General features: G+C 43.5%; 1 protein-coding gene across 1 annotated transcript in view; it reads right to left on the reverse strand.

The window, feature by feature from the left end:
- Positions 1–17,368, reverse strand: part of LOC117824857 (protocadherin-16-like) — an 83,432-nt gene that overhangs the window by 7,085 nt on the left and 58,979 nt on the right. Inside the window, exons 3-14 of the mRNA XM_034700344.1 lie at positions 12,240–12,428; positions 11,319–11,550; positions 10,988–11,224; positions 9,459–10,487; positions 8,322–8,509; positions 8,135–8,231; positions 7,451–7,608; positions 5,155–6,001; positions 2,267–2,506; positions 1,322–1,447; positions 992–1,201; positions 14–880 (exon numbers count right to left, since the gene is read on the reverse strand). Coding sequence (XP_034556235.1) covers positions 14–880; positions 992–1,201; positions 1,322–1,447; positions 2,267–2,506; positions 5,155–6,001; positions 7,451–7,608; positions 8,135–8,231; positions 8,322–8,509; positions 9,459–10,487; positions 10,988–11,224; positions 11,319–11,550; positions 12,240–12,428 — 4,420 coding nt within the window. The remainder of the gene's footprint in view (positions 1–13; positions 881–991; positions 1,202–1,321; positions 1,448–2,266; positions 2,507–5,154; positions 6,002–7,450; positions 7,609–8,134; positions 8,232–8,321; positions 8,510–9,458; positions 10,488–10,987; positions 11,225–11,318; positions 11,551–12,239; positions 12,429–17,368) is intronic.

The following is a 17,368-nucleotide window of genomic DNA, read 5'->3' on the forward strand; positions in this document are numbered from 1 at the left end:
ATATGACTCAAACCTTTAGAAGCATTCTCTTGCAGACTAACATCCCGGGCCATTCGAGAGAAGCGAATCCCGCTGTAGCTTTGCTCCCTGATGTAAATGATAACCACTCCCAGAGAAGACTGAGCTGGGTTGCCCTGGTCCATGGCCTGAACAATTAAAGTCCTCTGGCTTTGAGTCAGAGTCTGCAGCTTCTCTGTGGCCTGGATGTCTCCTGTCAGTGAGTTGATGGTGAAGCCCCTCACAGGGTTGGCGAAACGGTAAAACACAGAGCCATTAGCCCCAAAGTCCTTGTCCTCTGCCCGCATGGTGGCCAACACTCTACGGCTGGACACACTGCTGGCTGAGATGTTCACGATAAGGGGGTCCTGAATGAAGAAGGGGGCGTTGTCGTTCACATCCTGAATGTAGACTGTCACCTGAGCAGTGGAGTTCAAAGGGTTCACAGGGGATGAGTCGGTGGCGTAAACCTCAAAGGTGTAAGAGGCGATTCTTTCTCTGTCCAGGGGTGCTGCGGTGATAATGCGGCCCGAGTTCTGCTCAATGATGAACATGCTCTTGGAACCACTACTCAGAAAGTACAGCACCTGGCTGTTGGGGCCCTGGTCCAGATCAATGGCTTTCACCTCCAGAACCAATGAGCCAATAGGAACATCTTCTGAAATGTCTGCTGTGTAGCTGTTGCTCTGAAACTGGGGGATGTTATCATTCATGTCCAGAACAGTTACCTCCACTGTAGCAGTGCTGCTGAGGGGAAGGGGACCCTGGTCCTGAGCTGTGACTGTCAGCCTGTACACTGTCTTCTTCTCCCGATCCAGAGGCCTGGAAGTGGACAGCACACCTAACTGTCGGTCCAAGCTTAAGTCTCCAGATGGATCTCCAGCTGCAAGAGTGCAATTTTCCATGGAGATAAAAAAGTTAGAAAAATGTGCATTAATAGGACCAGCTGAGCTGATCATTTAGAAAGTGAGTAGTCTGATAGAACAAATCTTACCTGTAATTTTATAGCTAATCACTCCACTATCACCTGCATCCCTGTCAGTGGCTCTCAGGGTAAACAAAGGCAAAGCCTGCAGGTTTTCAGGCACCTCTATGCTGTAGTAGAGACGTCCAAAATGTGGAGCATTGTCATTTTCATCAAGCACCCTGATCCTTACTGTGGCTTTAGCATAATTTGGGGGAAGGCCACCATCTTTTGCATAAACTGTGAATACATAACAAACACAAACATTAATAGTGATCTTGAAGAGATGGTGAAAGTCACAGGACACACATATGATGTATCTCAAGCAAAACAGTCTCCATGAAAGTCAGAGGGCGTTACCTGTTACAGTGTAGTACTCCTGGAGCTCTCTGTCAAGCGACTTTGTGGTTGTTATGACACCTGTAGCTGGTTCTATTGTAAATCCCTCCTGTGAGATACCACCATATGACACCTGCCCATTGGTTCCTATAGAGACACACAGTCATCATGCTTTCATTTTAAATACAGATTAAATACAGATTGTAAAAAAAAAATGTTACTACAGTCAAGAAAGCGCTCATCTGTAACCTGTAATAACTTGATGAATGACAACAAGAGAGTAAAATTTAAAAAGTCTTGTAAAAGTAATGTGTACACTTTTTTGTTTGCTTGTTTGTTGTAAGTTTTGCTGTCTAAGCATTTAGCAGTGACCCCCCCCTCCCTCACATGTCTGGATGCCAGATTGCGTGCTAACACAAAGCAGTTTGGCAACCTCACCTGTTTACTTCTCTGATTGCTTTTGGAGAGAAAGTTTATAATCCTTCTGTTTTATGTGATTCTGACTAAGTCCAGGAGAATGTTCTGTTTCTTTACCCACCCCCACCCTACTGAGTGGTTTTCAATTAAAAACAACTGTTAATGTTGTTAATCTGAAAAAAGTACTCAGCACATGAAGGCTGAGAAAAATTACAGGCATTTTTGTTTGTCTTAATTTGCTGGAGTGGCACAATTTGATACCCATTAACAAAAACACATGTTGGTTAAAACCTGGCTTCATTTGGCCAAATGTGTTTTCTAATACGTCTTGGTTAATTGTTCCTACAAGCATCTTTGCTATTATCATATTAAATGTAGTTATGACCTATAATAGCCATGCAAATTCTGTTAAAACAGTCCTACTTTACATGGATGACTAAATCCACAACAATGTCAAAGACAAACGACCAACTCAGTGCTCACTGAGAGTCCTATTTTTTATTTTTTTCTGCCTGCAGGAACTAAGTCAGTGTTCTTTGTTTTTCTCACCTTGGTCCAGATCAGAGGCAAACACAGTCAACACACTAGTTCCTGGAGGCTGGTTCTCTGAAATCTGGGCTTCATACTGACTCTCCTCAAACCAGGGCACCTCATCATTAACATCAATCACATGGACACACAACAGCTGGCTGGACGAGTGTGCGGGTATCCCATGATCCTCAGCGACTATTGTGAGGTTAAACACGTCCTGCTCCTCACGATCCAGAGGTTTGAAAATAGACAGAGAGCCTGTAGAAAGATGAATCAGAGTGAAACATGAGAAGAGATTTCCTGAATATGTGTGTGTGTGTGTGTGTGTGTGTGTGTGTGTGTGTGTGTGTGTGTGTGCATGTGTGGGTGTATCATACTGCAGCCTCACAGAAAAACACTCAGTATTGAAAGCATGCTATCAAAGGCAATAAAGCATGTAACTTTCCCCTGTCGTGTATAGTCATGTGATTTCAAAAGCAAGTGTGAAAAGTTGCCGTGTGAGGGCCAAATCAGAGCTAATCTCCTACACACACACACACAGCTTTGCCTACCTGAGTGCTACCACCACCACAGCTCTAACAGCCCCACAGTCTGGCCACAGTTTACGAGATTTTCCATTGGAGAGTGCCGCAGCCATCGAGAGAGAAGCAGTAAACACACACTCTAGACACGCAACAGCCAGGCCTGCCGTGCTGCGTAGAAATTAGGGGCACTCTTGCCTTTTCATTATCCTACCCTAAGAGGGTTGAGCTTGCATTGATTCAATTTCAATTTCATGCCTTAAAATGAGCTACAACTGTTAAAGAAATAGGACCTGTTTTGGTTTTAACTTTTTCTGCGCATGTTTTTACTTTGTATCTCGCTAGGACTGAGATAACTTGCCCCTAAGACTTTAATCTGGTAGGAATTACAGGCAGGAATATTTGCACCAAATTTGACTCCTCTGTGATCCTGCAGTTTCCCTGGTCACAGATAACACATGGGCAGAAGAGAGACAGTGAAAAACAGGAGAAAGCTTTTATTTTGGATGTTTCCAATTCCAACTCCTTAAGCCTTTGTGAGGTTTGTGGCGCCAACACTTCGGACTGCAGTGTGAGGGTTAGCTGAGGTTGCTCACACCACAAACACATCTCTCTTTTCTCATATGCTGAAGTCATTTATCACCATTTGATGTGTAAATCCCTGAATGTGTTGTCTTTTGGGAAGAAGTAATTTACCTTATCACCAATGCACTCTCCCTTTGCTCCCAAAGTGAAATTAATGACCTCCCCTCTGACAATGACTGATGAGACTGTGTCTCTCACTCTGAGGCTTTTTGTATTTCTAATAATAACTTCACAGTTCCCTCTACTGTGGTTAGCTGTGATGCCAAAGTAATGAAAACAGAGTGAGCAGAGATGGTCCAAGGTCTATGGGCACTGACCCTAAAACAGGAGCACACCAGGTGCCGGGAGCTTTCACTCCATCATCATTCTAACATATAACCTGTGCGCACGAACGCTTTGAGGTGTGTACACACACTGGCTGAAGGAGATGCATGCATGACAGCTCCTGAATGTTGCCATTCTCTACTCTGCTCCAGGGAGTAAACTGGTTGGCGACTTAAAGGAGGGGGCGGAGCTGATGTGGACACGTGTCTCAAAAACCACAACAAAGCCCACAGGACCAAATAGCCCAAGGTCAGCATTGACTAAGTGACAGAGTCTCATGCAAGCACACAAACACATATGTGCATGCCTACACACACACACACACGTGTGCACACATAAACAGGCGTAACTGATCCTTTCTCTAATGGTTCCCAGAAGCCCGAGCAAGAGGTTCTTTGGTCTTTCTTGGGAATAGATCCACAATAACAGATGATGGGTTGTGTGTGTGTGTGCTTGTGCATGCTTGTGTGAGTGTTTGTGTGAGTATGTGTGTGAGAGAGAGAGTGTGTGTGAGTGTGTTATATATATATTTGGCAGGCTGCTTCGTCTGTCTGGCCTCCAACTAAGAGAAATAAGTCTTGAAAGGTGAAGCAAGAGTTGTGCTGTAGTCAGACGTAAGCAGTGTATTACATGAGTCTGTGTGTTTATGGAGGAGGATGTTTGATGATTGTTGTAGAAGAAGAACAAAGAAAGAGGAGTAAACATGCGATGCAAAATAAGATTAAGAGGTGGCACAAATGTTGAAGACGCCCATGAAAGCCCCAAACAGAGGTGTACAGATGCAGATTTGCTTGTCCCAATGAATTGAAAACATTTTAGCTCAAGCAAGAAATATTCAAGACTCATTAAAACTTCAGGGCTGTAAATCTAAACAGGTGTTGAAGATATAATCTTAGTATTATCAATATAGAAACAGGTGGTGCCAAAGAAAGTGGACCTGGTAACATAAACAAACAGCTGACTCTCTGAGATTCAATAAACTTTTCTAATAAGAGAGGGGAGACTGCAGCCATCTGCTGTTTGCTGTCATAATAGCACTAATATCTGATGTAAATAGGTGCTTTTTCACATTGCATGTGTATCTCTCCCTCCTTCCTAGAGTCACAAAAGCACTGGCTGTTTTTGGCTACAACTGTGGACGGGTAAAAGACGAACCTGAAGCCAAACTCTGCAGAAATTCAAAAGGGAAATGAACTTTTCCTGAAGTTACTGACTTTCTTTTGAAAAGTTCTCTTTGAAGTTTGATTTGCAAAACACTGTGCACAGGCAGAAAATGGATGATGCTATAAAACCCAAAACTATGCTCAGTTGTCATAATTTGAATTAACTTTTTATGCAGCATCTGTGTGTAGTAGTTGGAAGAGTTAAAGAAGGCAGATACTATTGGTTGTACATGATGACATGTAGTTTCTCAATATGAAAGCTATCTTTGCAATGAACCCGTCACCACTTCTTTGTGCTCAGGGCAGGACTTACCAGTGTTAGGGTTGAGGTTAAATGTTCCCTCTGTGTTCCCTGACTGGATGCTGTAGGTCACCCTGCCATTCTCCCCTTCATCTGCATCTCGAGCCATGACATACAGCACCACAAAGCCCACCGGCTGGTCCTCCATCACACTGACGGCTGTGGGCGAGCTGAACACTGGTGGATTGTCATTCTCATCGGTTATATACACCCTCGCAGTGACAGATCCCCAGCGCCTCTGGCTGGCATCTAACGCTGAGTCTGTTGCCTTGACAACCAGTATCAGGTTGGAGGTGACCTCATGATCCAGCTCCTGGCCCAATGAGAGAACCCCAGTTGAGGGGTCGAGCGTCAGAAGGCCATGGGTGTCTGGCCACTGGTGGAGGATGGAGTACCTCAGCTCGCTGTTGGGCCCACCCCCGTCTTTATCTGTGGCCTGGAAAGTGTAGACAGATGAGCCGGACGCCATGCTCTCAGAGACCACAATGGTGATGGGGTCCTCTGGGAACTGAGGGGAGTGGTCATTGCTGTCCTCCACATCAATGTCCAGGTGGACCAGGGTGCTGCTGGGAGGGGCCTGAGAGAAGTCATCCACCTCGATTTGCAGAGTGTATCGCTCGTCTCGCTCATAGTCAAGAGGACGGGCCAGATACACGTCTCCGGTCAGACGGTCCACCACAAAGGTTCCATCTCTGTCTGTGCCTCCAACCACCATGTAGGTCACCTCCCCTTCCATGGAGGTTTCTGTGTCACGGAGGCGGACTGATCCAATAACAGAGCCAGGCTTCGCCTCCTCCACAGAATTAAAGGTTATTGAGAGGGAATTGGCCTTGGAGGAAGGCTTGTTAGTGCTGAGAACCTGTAATGAAGAAAAAAACTGTGTGAATATTTGATGAAATAGCAACGTGGCTGTGAATCCAGCTCTTCTTTTAGATTCAAAACAGTGACTAAAGGTCACCATTTTTGATAGAAAGAATGAAAATATTTTATGTATTCAGGGCAAAGCAAAAACCCACCACTCCACTCACTTGTAGTGCATGTGTTCACTGGGAATAAATGAAACCAGTTACAGGAAGTTTTCATAGACTTGAATAACACGCCTGCTAACCCTAATCAAACTTAATGTGGTAGCTGTGTCGCTGCCAGGAAAATAATAAAATAATTCATGATAGAAGTCACACAATCAGAGGAGGAAACAAGGGAAGGACTGGAATTTAGTACTTTGGATGTGCCCTGTACTGTGTAGGGCTTTACACTTATTTTGATGAAGAGTTAAAGAGTCTTCATAGAATACAACAGTTTCACTTCTCTTATTATTATGAAAGAGTCCTCCAAGTAACACATGACACCATGTTATAATGAAACGCTCTATCTTTGATAACATCTTAAGACTCAGACACTTTCAAAAGTAAGACAGGGTGGAGAGAGAGGACGATGACATTTATTGATGACCTTTTCAGCAGCTTGATGGAGAGGGATTCATAAGCTTGACGGGTAATATCAATGCTCAGAATTCTGTCTTCAATTCTCTCAGTGGGTAGATACAAAATTGTGGTGTTTTTGTTATGAAATCCTACATGACAAGCTGTAAATTGGTTCCACATTAGATGGAAAAGGACTGCTCCATAAATAAATCAGTATAGTCAAATCCTATCATTGATGGATTTAGAAAATTAGCCTGAAAAGATAATTAAAGAAAATTACAGAAATGCGTCAGCGGGCAAGAACAACACTGCACTATTGAGTCCAATCAGCTAATAATTATGATTTTAATTTTTTTGTTTTTGCAAAGAGGGGAAGTGGACTGGCACTTAATGGAGCTGTTTATATGGCAACTCTATTTTCCTGGAACATACAGTACAAATCTGAATTCCTTCCAGCGCTCTTCCATTGTGTCCTTTTTCTGTTCTATATTAAATATTAACTGAGTTACTTTCAATGCAGTGTTTTACACAAGTGTAAAGCCTTGCCTCTCTCCAAAGGGCTACTGTATTAAAAAAGTGTTGAAGTCATTGAGTATGACCTTGATCAGAGCAGTCTACAGCTGGCCCTCATCACCAGCCAGCTGGGAGTATTTCATTCAAACCCGCTTTTCCATTTCAGAAAGAAATTTCCCTTTTGAAAAGTCACAGGGGAAGAAAAAGGAGGGGATGGGAGGGAAGCTTGTCAAAAGTGAGGCTGATATGTCTGCAGCAGGTCTGAGGGGCCCAGAGACGTGGATCCTCTCAGCCCCCAGGTCCATTCTTTGATATTAAATAGGTGAGTGGTGAGGGTGTTTGTGCTGGCCGAACTCCAGGGAAAGTCTGACCTGAATGGTGAGAGAGCAGGAGGTGCTGCGAGGGGGCAGGCCTCTGTCAGTGGCCGTCACCGTCAGGGTGTAGTCAGCCCGCTCCGAGTGGATGAGAGGGGATGATGAACGCAGCTCCCCAGTGTTTGGGTTCAAAGAGAATCGCTCAGCCCGGGGACCTGACAGAGACAGAGTCCAAACTTTAACGATGATGTATGGTGGAGTAAAAAATGGACAAACCCAGTGAGTCAGTTCTAGCATTTTATCTGCTTGTTACTTAGCCTTTTCACACAAAAGCGATCAGTGCTTTTGAAGGCTAAATTAGCTTGTCATATGTCTACAGTCTTTAAATGGACTGGATGGATAGTGATCTTTTCTTATTCAGTGCTTCCACAATGCTTAAAACTACAGCAAGGCTCAAGATGTTGAAAAAGCTTTAAAATACAAAACAAATAAGTTCACAAAAAAAAACAGCATCTGACATCTAAAGTTGTTTACTGTGATTTATTTTTACAATGGCTGTGGAAACTTTTCTTTTCTGCCATTAAGAGTTTCCTGACATTTATTTTCCTTCATCTATAATCAGGACACTAAGTGCCATGGCTTTCCTTCAACGACTACTTGTAGCACATTTAATATGATACATCTTGTGTTATCATTTTGCAAAGAGTATTATTTCTGTCTCACTTCTGACAGGTACTGTACCTGACAAAGAGTAGAAAACAGTGCCATTCTCTCCTTCGTCTGGGTCTTTGGCCTGCAGGCTGCCCAGTAAAACACCAGAGGACTGACCTTCGTTCACCTGGAGATTTAAAATGCAAATAGATGTCAAAAAAGACATGAAAGACATTTCACTTTCTCTCTGTGAGCGCTTTTGATCCTATGGTGTTACCTGTATGATGAGGTTTTTGCCTGACTGGCTGTGGGTGAAAGTGGGATCATTATCGTTGTCATCCAGCACCGTGATGAAGGCTGTGCCTGTGGCGCTACGAGGGGGTGATCCGCCGTCTTGAACCACCACCACCAGCTGGTAACTTGACTGCTGCTCTCGGTCAAGAGTAGTCCTTGTACTGATCTCACCTGGGAAGAGGAGGGGGAGAATGAGAGGGATTTTATGCCAAGGCACCAGTCCAGACGAGTGGAATAATGATGAGAGACTTAGAGGCTAGCAGGCTTTGATCAATGACACACAAGTAATAGACATGCACAGTGTTCAGATGTTCATGTGCATGCACTAATGCATACACACGCACACACACACAAAAAGAGGATTTTTGAAAGGTTGGCAGATGCTGTAGAGACTCATAACTCAGCCAGAAACTGATCACAAATCAGAGACTGTGTCTCCACCCACAGACTAACAGGCACAGCAGGCCAATTAGAGCCCTGCAAGACACTTAGTGCTGCTGTCACCGTCATCTGACTAATTCATGACTGTGGGGGAGAGGCATCTGTAGACGCTGTAGAGAGGGCGTCATGAGTTTGCACAGCACTGATTGAGTTTTTTATACAAATAACCTTCATTTTTGATGACCCAATAAACTGTGTTTGTGAAATTGTGATAGCTTGTTTGTCACATTGATGGAAGGCCTCATGAATTGAAGACTGACTTGTAAGGTTATCCAAATTTAGCAAAAAAATGTAGCCTTTAAAAAACAAAGCAGCCTGTGACTCAGGTATGATCTTGTATTTTGTGAAGGCAGACAATCCAGGAAAATCTAGATGAAATCAAAAATTCAACAAATAATATCTGCAGTGCAGTCTTTTTTACAGCTCCTGTGTCAACAGCTGCATTATTAAAGCACGATGTTACAGTTGGATAACTGCTTTTTTTATTCATGCCTCCTCTGCTATGCTCTCTTTTCAATTTCCCCAAAGACATCTTTATGTTTTGCAGTTTTTTTTTCACAATTATTCTGATTTTCCTTGTGATAAAGCTAATCTGAGCCACCTGATTTGAACACTGCAAACCAACAAACCAGCTATGATCGGTGGGATGCATTTTTGTAAATCATCTTTTTTAATTCACCTGTGTGGGAGTTTATCTGGAAGTGACGGTCGGCGTGCAGCATGCGGTAACTGAGGCGTCCGTTGGATCCACTGTCTCGGTCTGTGGCCGCCACATGACCAAAGCCTGTTCCTGCAGGTAGGTTTTCTCTCACAGCCATAAAGACCCGCTCCTGTGTGAGCCGAGGAGAATTGTCATTCTCGTCAGTCACTGATATTCGCACTGTGGCACTGCCTGTCTTCTTCAACTGCCCATGACCCTGGCTGGCCATCACTGTAAGAAGATACATGTCTTTGACTTCTCTGTCCAGGGCACTCTTCACAAACAGCCAGCCACTGTCTGCAGAAATGCCAAACCCTGCTGCGTCTCCATCTGGACGCAGGTGATACGCCAGGAGACTTGAGGAACCAGAGCCAGGAGTTTCTCTGTTCAGAGCTCTGACCTGCAGGAAGCGTGTGTTTATCGGTGTCCCCTCTTTCAGCTCTACACGGTAGGTGAGGGTATCAAACACCGGCCCCTGGTCATTCTCTGCCTGGACGTGAACCACGAGCATGAAGGTAGCACTAAGCTGGGGTACTCCACTGTCTTTGGCAATCACCTGCAGATCATAACGGGGGGTACTCTCGTAGTTCAGGTTCCCTACCAATCGGATCTCTCCACTGCTGCGCTCTATGCTGAAGATCCTCTGGACTCCGCTTGTAGAAGAAAGATCAAAAGTGAGTTGTCCATTGACTCCAGAGTCTCTGTCCTCAGCTTGGACCCGATACACCACTGTTCCCATTTCTGTGTGCTCTGGCAGCAGCAAGGACTCAGAGGATGAGGGGAAGAAAACAGGCGGGTTATCGTTTATGTCTGCGATGGTGATGTGGACACGAGTCTGGCCAAAGGCAGGAGGGTTTCCACTGCGGGCCTGCACTTCCAAATCAAGAACCGATTGGGCTTCGTGATCCAGGGGCAGACTGGTCCTAAGGGCTCCGGTGTCAGGATCCACTGTAAAGTAGCCTGCAGGGTCCCCCGAGCTGATTGTGTACGATATATCTCTGGAGGTGCCTGGACAGAGAAAAGAAGACAAAAACCAGAGATGTCAGAAGAACCCGGGAGGTTGCACGAAAAGCACTCAAGTAACATTATACTCTGTAGATGTCATTTTTCAATTTTCATGACTGTAATAGAGCTCTAAAAACGCAGAAAATGAATATATAAACAAAGCTCCTGTGAAATGGAATTTGTGATTGATGTTATTTCAGAGTTAGGTGTGTACAGTAGTCCAACGCCTGTTTGTACAAGTGGTGCAGGGAGCAGGAGAGAAACTCTTTCCAGCATGATCCAGTGTGACTGATAAATGTATATTACACTTCTTAATATGGGCTGTGGGGCTATAATTTTGAGTTTTGGTAAGTGAGTGAGTGAGTGAGTGAGTGAGTGAGTGAGTGAGTGAGTGAGTGAGTGAGTGAGTGAGTGAGTGAGTGAGTGAGTGAGTGAGTGAGTGAGTGAGTGAGTGAGTGAGTGAGTGAAAAGAAGAGAGACAGGGTGTGTTTTGTAGACTCCACCTGTCTTACTGCTGGCCTGGACGATGCCTACAGTCGTCCCCCGCATGGCGTCCTCGAGTACAGTAAACTGGTACTGATTCTGTTCAAACACAGGCGGCGCCACAAGTCCCGCCACCACACTTATGTTGACTCTGGCATTGACGATGGCAGTCAGACCACCTCCATCCTGAGCAGAGATTATCATGGGAATGATAGAGTTTGCCTTCCCATAGACAGACCGAGACAGCGAGATCACACCTACAGAAAGAACAACATCATTTATGTTAGGTAGGACAAAATCAAGCAGCTCCTTAAATAACTATAATCTTGAAAGAACAGCACTCATGCCAACCTGTGTCTTTGTTGAGGGTAAAGTACGGAGAGGCCCCTCCGGGTACTGTTTTGTACATAACTCTGCCATTCTCGCCTGAGTCAGAGTCATAGGCCATCACTCTGACAACAGAAGTCCCGGGAGCACTCTGCGTGCTCAAACTGACAGCATAGCTGACGGGGTAGAAAGCGGGTCTGTTATCATTTATGTCCACCAGATCTACCCTCACATAGGCTACGGAGCTGAGTCCACCCTGCAGAGGAAACAAAAAGCTCTTTTGTTATACCTTCACGTACAATAAATCATGAACTGAAAAAACACACCTGAAAGCAGGATTAAGGCCACATTCATTGCGCAGGGAAAAAGCAGCAGAAAACCCTGTTAAATGTGAATGTAAAGCGTAGCCTTTAAAATACAGCCCCAGCAGGTTCTCGCAGGGATACAGATTGATAGTTTCCCTTGGGAAGAGTAATATGTCATGACCCGTAGAAGGTGAGAGGGCTCGCCGCAACAAAACAATCTGTTTCATAGGCTATTCATTTGCAGAAAATACACTGTGGGCTTTTCATTTGGACCAGGTGGCAAAAACGAGGGAGGCTGCAGTCCAACTTGTTAAAATATTACAGCCTGACAGTTGAGGCATTTCTCCATCTGATTGCTTTAACATGGCTGCAGTAATTTACTTTCATTTTAAACCTTTCATTTTTTTAAGTATGATTTGGCAAAAAAGGGAACAGGATATACTAACTTTTGAGTAAGCCTGTTATGGAGAACCATTTCAAGCTTTGACTTTTTTCTTGGCTGCTTCAATCAAAGTTTTTCTGCACAGTTGGCCATGTCTTTGCTCTCTTGCCTGTACGAAAAGTACGGCTGCTGTTTATTGGATTACTCTCTGGCTCAATGGATTCATATTAAGCATGATTTCAAAACTTGGTGGCTCACCCCATCCACTGCAGTTACAGTAAAGTCAAAGCTGGCTGGCCCTTCATCTCTGTCAAGCGTGGCACTGGTGCAGATCTGCCCGCTTTCTTTGCTGATGGTGAACTGAGCAGGAACAGCGCTGTTGATGCCAGAACCCAGGGAGTATGTGATGGAACCAAAGGAGCCTCCGTCTGAATCAGTCGCAGTCACCTACAGAGAAGAAAACACAAAAATTAAAATTTATTATGTTGAATGAAAAATATCTTACGGCATAATTTAAGCATTTTCCATACCCATTATTAACATTAGTCTAAAGCCACTCAAGTTCAGCTCTTAAATCTATTAGAGGGATGTAAATGATGGCAATCCACAAATCGAAACAAGAGCACCATACCAGGTGCCATTGGAAAACATTTTTGGACCCGTTTTTTCTTGTTTATCTGAGCCAGAGCTGAAGCCAAACAGGCCCTTTGGCAGAAAGAGGCTCTGAGGGAATGAAAGAGGGTGGCAGGAAGGAGAATGACTTCAGCAGACTTTGGGATGTCTGCCAGCAGGGAGAACTGCCGGCTACAGGAGCGGCGTCTGTCTGCAGAGGACAGTGACAGGGACGGCTGGGGAACAGTGGGATACCACACAGTATGCTTCAGTGCAGCGCATTATACCCTAATGTAATGTCCCGCTTGTGGTCTGGTTTTAATAATGCCGCACATCTACAGAGGGCTGGAACTGCTGGAGCTATAAAAGCAGAACACAAGACATCAGCCAGGGAGCCGACTCAATTACTACGCCATCTCTTGAGACGGCAAAAGGCAAATACACCAATCAGAAATGGCCCCTTGGTACCAGCAGTGTAATTGTTTGCAAGTGTTGGCCCTGGATTGCAGTTTGCAAGAGATTACAGTTGGAGTAAACCTCACAAGTTGATTAGAATTCTCCTTCCATCTTTTATAAATTGATCTTTTAAGGGAAACACTAATTGGAAACTCGATTCATGCTCTGGTGCTCCTCCACTCAGCAGCAGGGAGCCTCTTCTGTGTAAGACCGAGTAGTCATCAGGAACGTTGCCAAGAAAAATAAAGCAAGCCAGGCTTATCATCAAAAGCCGACTTTATAAAAGATGGCAGTGGTGTGAGTGTGAGTAGATGGAAATCATTCATTGGAGGTGTTGAAGGTTTGGCTGCAGTAATTCAGGCTCCATGTCTTTCCTGAGCAGATGGTAGACGGGGACTCAGCAGAGAGCATGGCCCAAACTATTGACTGTAACTCCTGACAGAGGGGGAGTTGCTGTGGAGGAGTGCGGGAGTTGTAAAGCTTGCAGGGCTACTAGCCAAAGAGAAGAATAATAAACCACACAAGGAAAGGGGAAACCAAGAGCAATGCAAGAAAGGCTACTCCATCTATTAACGCGTGGAGGCTGCAGCTAGCTGCAGAGTTTTATAATTTTTCAGAGGGACAAGTTATTCATAACAATCCAGCAGCTTTACAAGTTGTTTTATTCTCAGTTGTGTGATGAATTTCAGCTGGAGGGTAAGTCGAAGGAGAATTTTAGTGATACCTTGGTCTTGTAAAAGAAAATCTTTTTTATATTACAAACATTTCCAAGCAGATCGGTGGAAAAATATTTCCCCTCTTGTGACTGACCAGTTCATGGCAGCCAGTGGATACCAGCTATTTGAGGAGATTTCATGTTACTTTCCATTTTAGCCACAACCAGCCGTAGTTGGTTTTTTTTAACTCAGCACTTTTACATAGAGTTCATGAAAAGACAAAATGCAAAAAGTTCAAAAGTGAGAGAAAAAAGAAAATGAAAGTTTGGGTGAACTGGGAGCTCTTTACATAAAAGGAATCTATGATGATTCTCAAACTTGAATCCATAATTCCTATTGAAATAAAGGTTTCCCACAAGTCTGTGAAGTTAAAGCTGAGCAGTGGGAGGTACAGGGTGCACTACAAAGATACAGAACTTTTTTGTTCAGAACATATTTGAGAGAGAAGTCATTGATTGAAGCATATACTATTAAAGAAATTTACACAAGGAGGATCTAATGCTTTAATAATAACTACACTTCTCCCCAAGCTGAATTAAGTGGTGCAGCTATCTGGGGCCATATTTCGTCGGGAACAATATGTTCCATGAGTTAATTGTATGACATTTTAGAAGAATATACCGTAAGCTTATAAACCACACAATCACATTTGCATAAATCCTGACCGCTGTAAGAATAATGCCTGAAGCAATCAGTCTGTTTTGGAAACCGGAGAGACTGAGATTTCAATTCCACTCTCATTTCTGAGTTAATAGCAGCATATCAGTGTCATCTTACTGGAACACCGGGACTTGTCTGTCCAGGAGATTATTACTTGCTGCCCACCCATAAAAAATGACAAATGAGGCCATATGCAAATGAAAAATGAGCTGCACAATTAGTCAAACTCCAAACCATGAACCCTGAGAGAGGATAAGCTTACATAATGTGGCCTCTGGCATCAAAGATTGGGATAAATCCATTACACAGTGAGTGTAAATCTGAACAGATGAAACAAGATTCCCACTAAATCTTGGATTAAGATTGAAGTTTAATGCTGCAGTTCAGAAACAATGTCACAGACATCCATCTTTTCCAAAACATTTCCCATTGGTATGTTCTTTTTTAAAATCTGGAGTCTTTTATTAACAGAGTCAAATGTGTTCATATGAGCAAAGGGAAAGATTTTGTAACCCAGAAAGTTATTTAATATTTCTTAGTCGGTAGGAATTCTCAAGCTCAGCAGGAGAGAAAAATACCCCAAACCACTTTGTAGTTTTCCTTCTTGACATGGATACAAGCGCCGCTCTCTGGGTTTCCCACTAACTTTTACAGGTATTATGCAAACTCTCCACTTCTATTGGATTAAAAGTTCAAAAGCAGGGGTAATCTTAGATCATCAGCAGCAGCCAGCAGTATTCTCCTTACACTCTGTGTGTGTGAGTGAGGCATGATGGGAGCTGTCTTATCAGCAGGGGAAAGGCAACGTTTGGCCGACTCCTTACTAAAACAAGCTGGGGCAATCCAAAGACAACTCAGGCACTTTGTGGTTCTCCCATCAGATTCATGGAGTCTTTAGAGGAGACTTTCTGACTGGCTGAGTGTCCAATCAAGAGAACAGGATTCACAGGGGAGAACATGCCTTTGTATATTTATGTATATTATGTTCAAATAGAATAATGATCCTGAGGTTTTGGATGCTCCAGAATGTTCTGGCCCATCTAATGTCCTCACTCTGTGGTCTGAGAGAGAGCCAGGTCTGGAAAGGAACAAGTCCAGGATTTCATTGCTGTCTATTTTTAGAGTTGAATTTCCCAAAAGTTGAAACTCTCATAAAGTATATGTTTGTTCGCTGTGGCTCTGTCGTTCTTGTTCTTACATTTCTGTGGATAATCGAAACAAACGTATGTCAGTGTGTCCTTATTTGCCCAAGCTCCTGCTCCTCTCTCCATTATCACTGTGCAGCCATGCAAAAAAAAAAGCTCTGCTGTGAGAAGAAGTCAAGTAAAAAGCTGTGAGTAAATGAATGATGTAGAGCTGAAACCATTGAGGCCAACAAAAGGTGAAATGAAGGCCGTGTAGTTTTTAATCATGCTCCTCGTATTTTAGAGTGCCCAGTCAAACAAATCTGTCTCACGTAGTCGTCAGTGAAACCAGCCAATCAGGACCGCACCTCTGCCAATCCAAATAGGCCACAAATGACGGAGTGTGCATGGAAATGTTTGCCAACTGGGAAATTATCACACACATCAATCAAAATTTGCATGCAAACGTCCATTCAGTGTACCTTCAATACGTAAGCAAAGACACAAATGTACAAACACTAGGGATGGAGTCATTGCTCATCACAGTCTTAAAATGCCTGTGGAGCCAAACAGCCAGACCGAGTTCTGTCTGCACCTTGATTACTTCAAACTTGTCTTTGTATTCACCAGGAGACAGACAGCCAGTAGCCAGCAGTGGGTTCTGTGACTCTTGCCCAAATTAAACTCTGGCATACTGGAATCTTCAGACAATACTCGATGACATTTCTAAGTCTCTCAAGCACAAGTTTATGTCTGAGCCCTTTATTATCTTTCTGGAAGAGCTCTGTAACTTATATCCAAGGGGGGTTAGAGAAGTGCTGGCTTCTCCTAAAAGTTGGATTCAAATCATCAGTTAAGACCATAAGTTGACAGTGAAAGATCTGCACTTTTTTAATGCTATGTCATTGTACAGCAGGGTTGACTATACGCTTACAAAAAGAGTCCCAAAGAGGTTCTCCAGTGTTCATCAATCACCTGGAAGCTAAATTAACCTCAGAGATCTTGTTGCCTCTAGAACAAATGTGCCTAACTTTTCAAAACCTATAAAACAAAACCTAAAAGGTGATTTCACAAGTACAACATGTGTTTTTATGCCTCCAATGACCAATGTCATCCAGAAAAAAAAAAAATGATGGACGGAGAACTAGAGCTCTAACCATAGGAGACTGTACTGTACCTAGGCGTAGGACTTAATTCAGTCAGATGGTGTTATCTGTAAGAGGAACACATTCCTGGAAAAAGTTACCATCACACATCAGACACTGTGACAACTACTCACTCTTTAAAACAACCCTCAAACATTGGTTAAAAACAAATCAGACATGTACCCATATCTAAATACTGTTAGCCTTGATTTTGTCTGCCTGTGTTTTGTTAGTCTTGATTTTGTCTGCCTGTGTTTTGTTAGTCTTGATTTTGTCTGCCTGTGTTTTGTTAGTCTTGATTTTGTCTGCCTGTGTTTTGTTAGTCTTGATTTTGTCTGCCTGTGCTTTGTTAGTCTTGATTTTGTCTGCCTGTGTTTTGTTAGTCTTGATTTTGTCTGCCTGTGTTTTGCTAGTCTTGATTTTGTCTGCCTGTGCTTTGTTAGTCTTAATTTTGTCTGCCTGTGTTTTGTTAGTCTTGATTTTGTCTGCCTGTGTTTTGTTAGTCTTGATTTTGTCTGCCTTTGTTTTGTTAGTCTTGATTTTGTCTGTCTGTGCTTTGTTAGTCTTGATTTTGTCTGCCTATGCTTTGTTAGTCTTGATCTTGTCTGCCTGTGTTTTGCTAGTCTTGATTTTGTCTGTCTGTGCTTTGTTAGTCTTGATTTTGTCTGCCTGTG

Source organism: Notolabrus celidotus, chromosome 14 (genome assembly GCF_009762535.1).
Source record: "Notolabrus celidotus isolate fNotCel1 chromosome 14, fNotCel1.pri, whole genome shotgun sequence".
NCBI classification, from domain to species: Eukaryota; Metazoa; Chordata; class Actinopteri; order Labriformes; family Labridae; genus Notolabrus; species Notolabrus celidotus.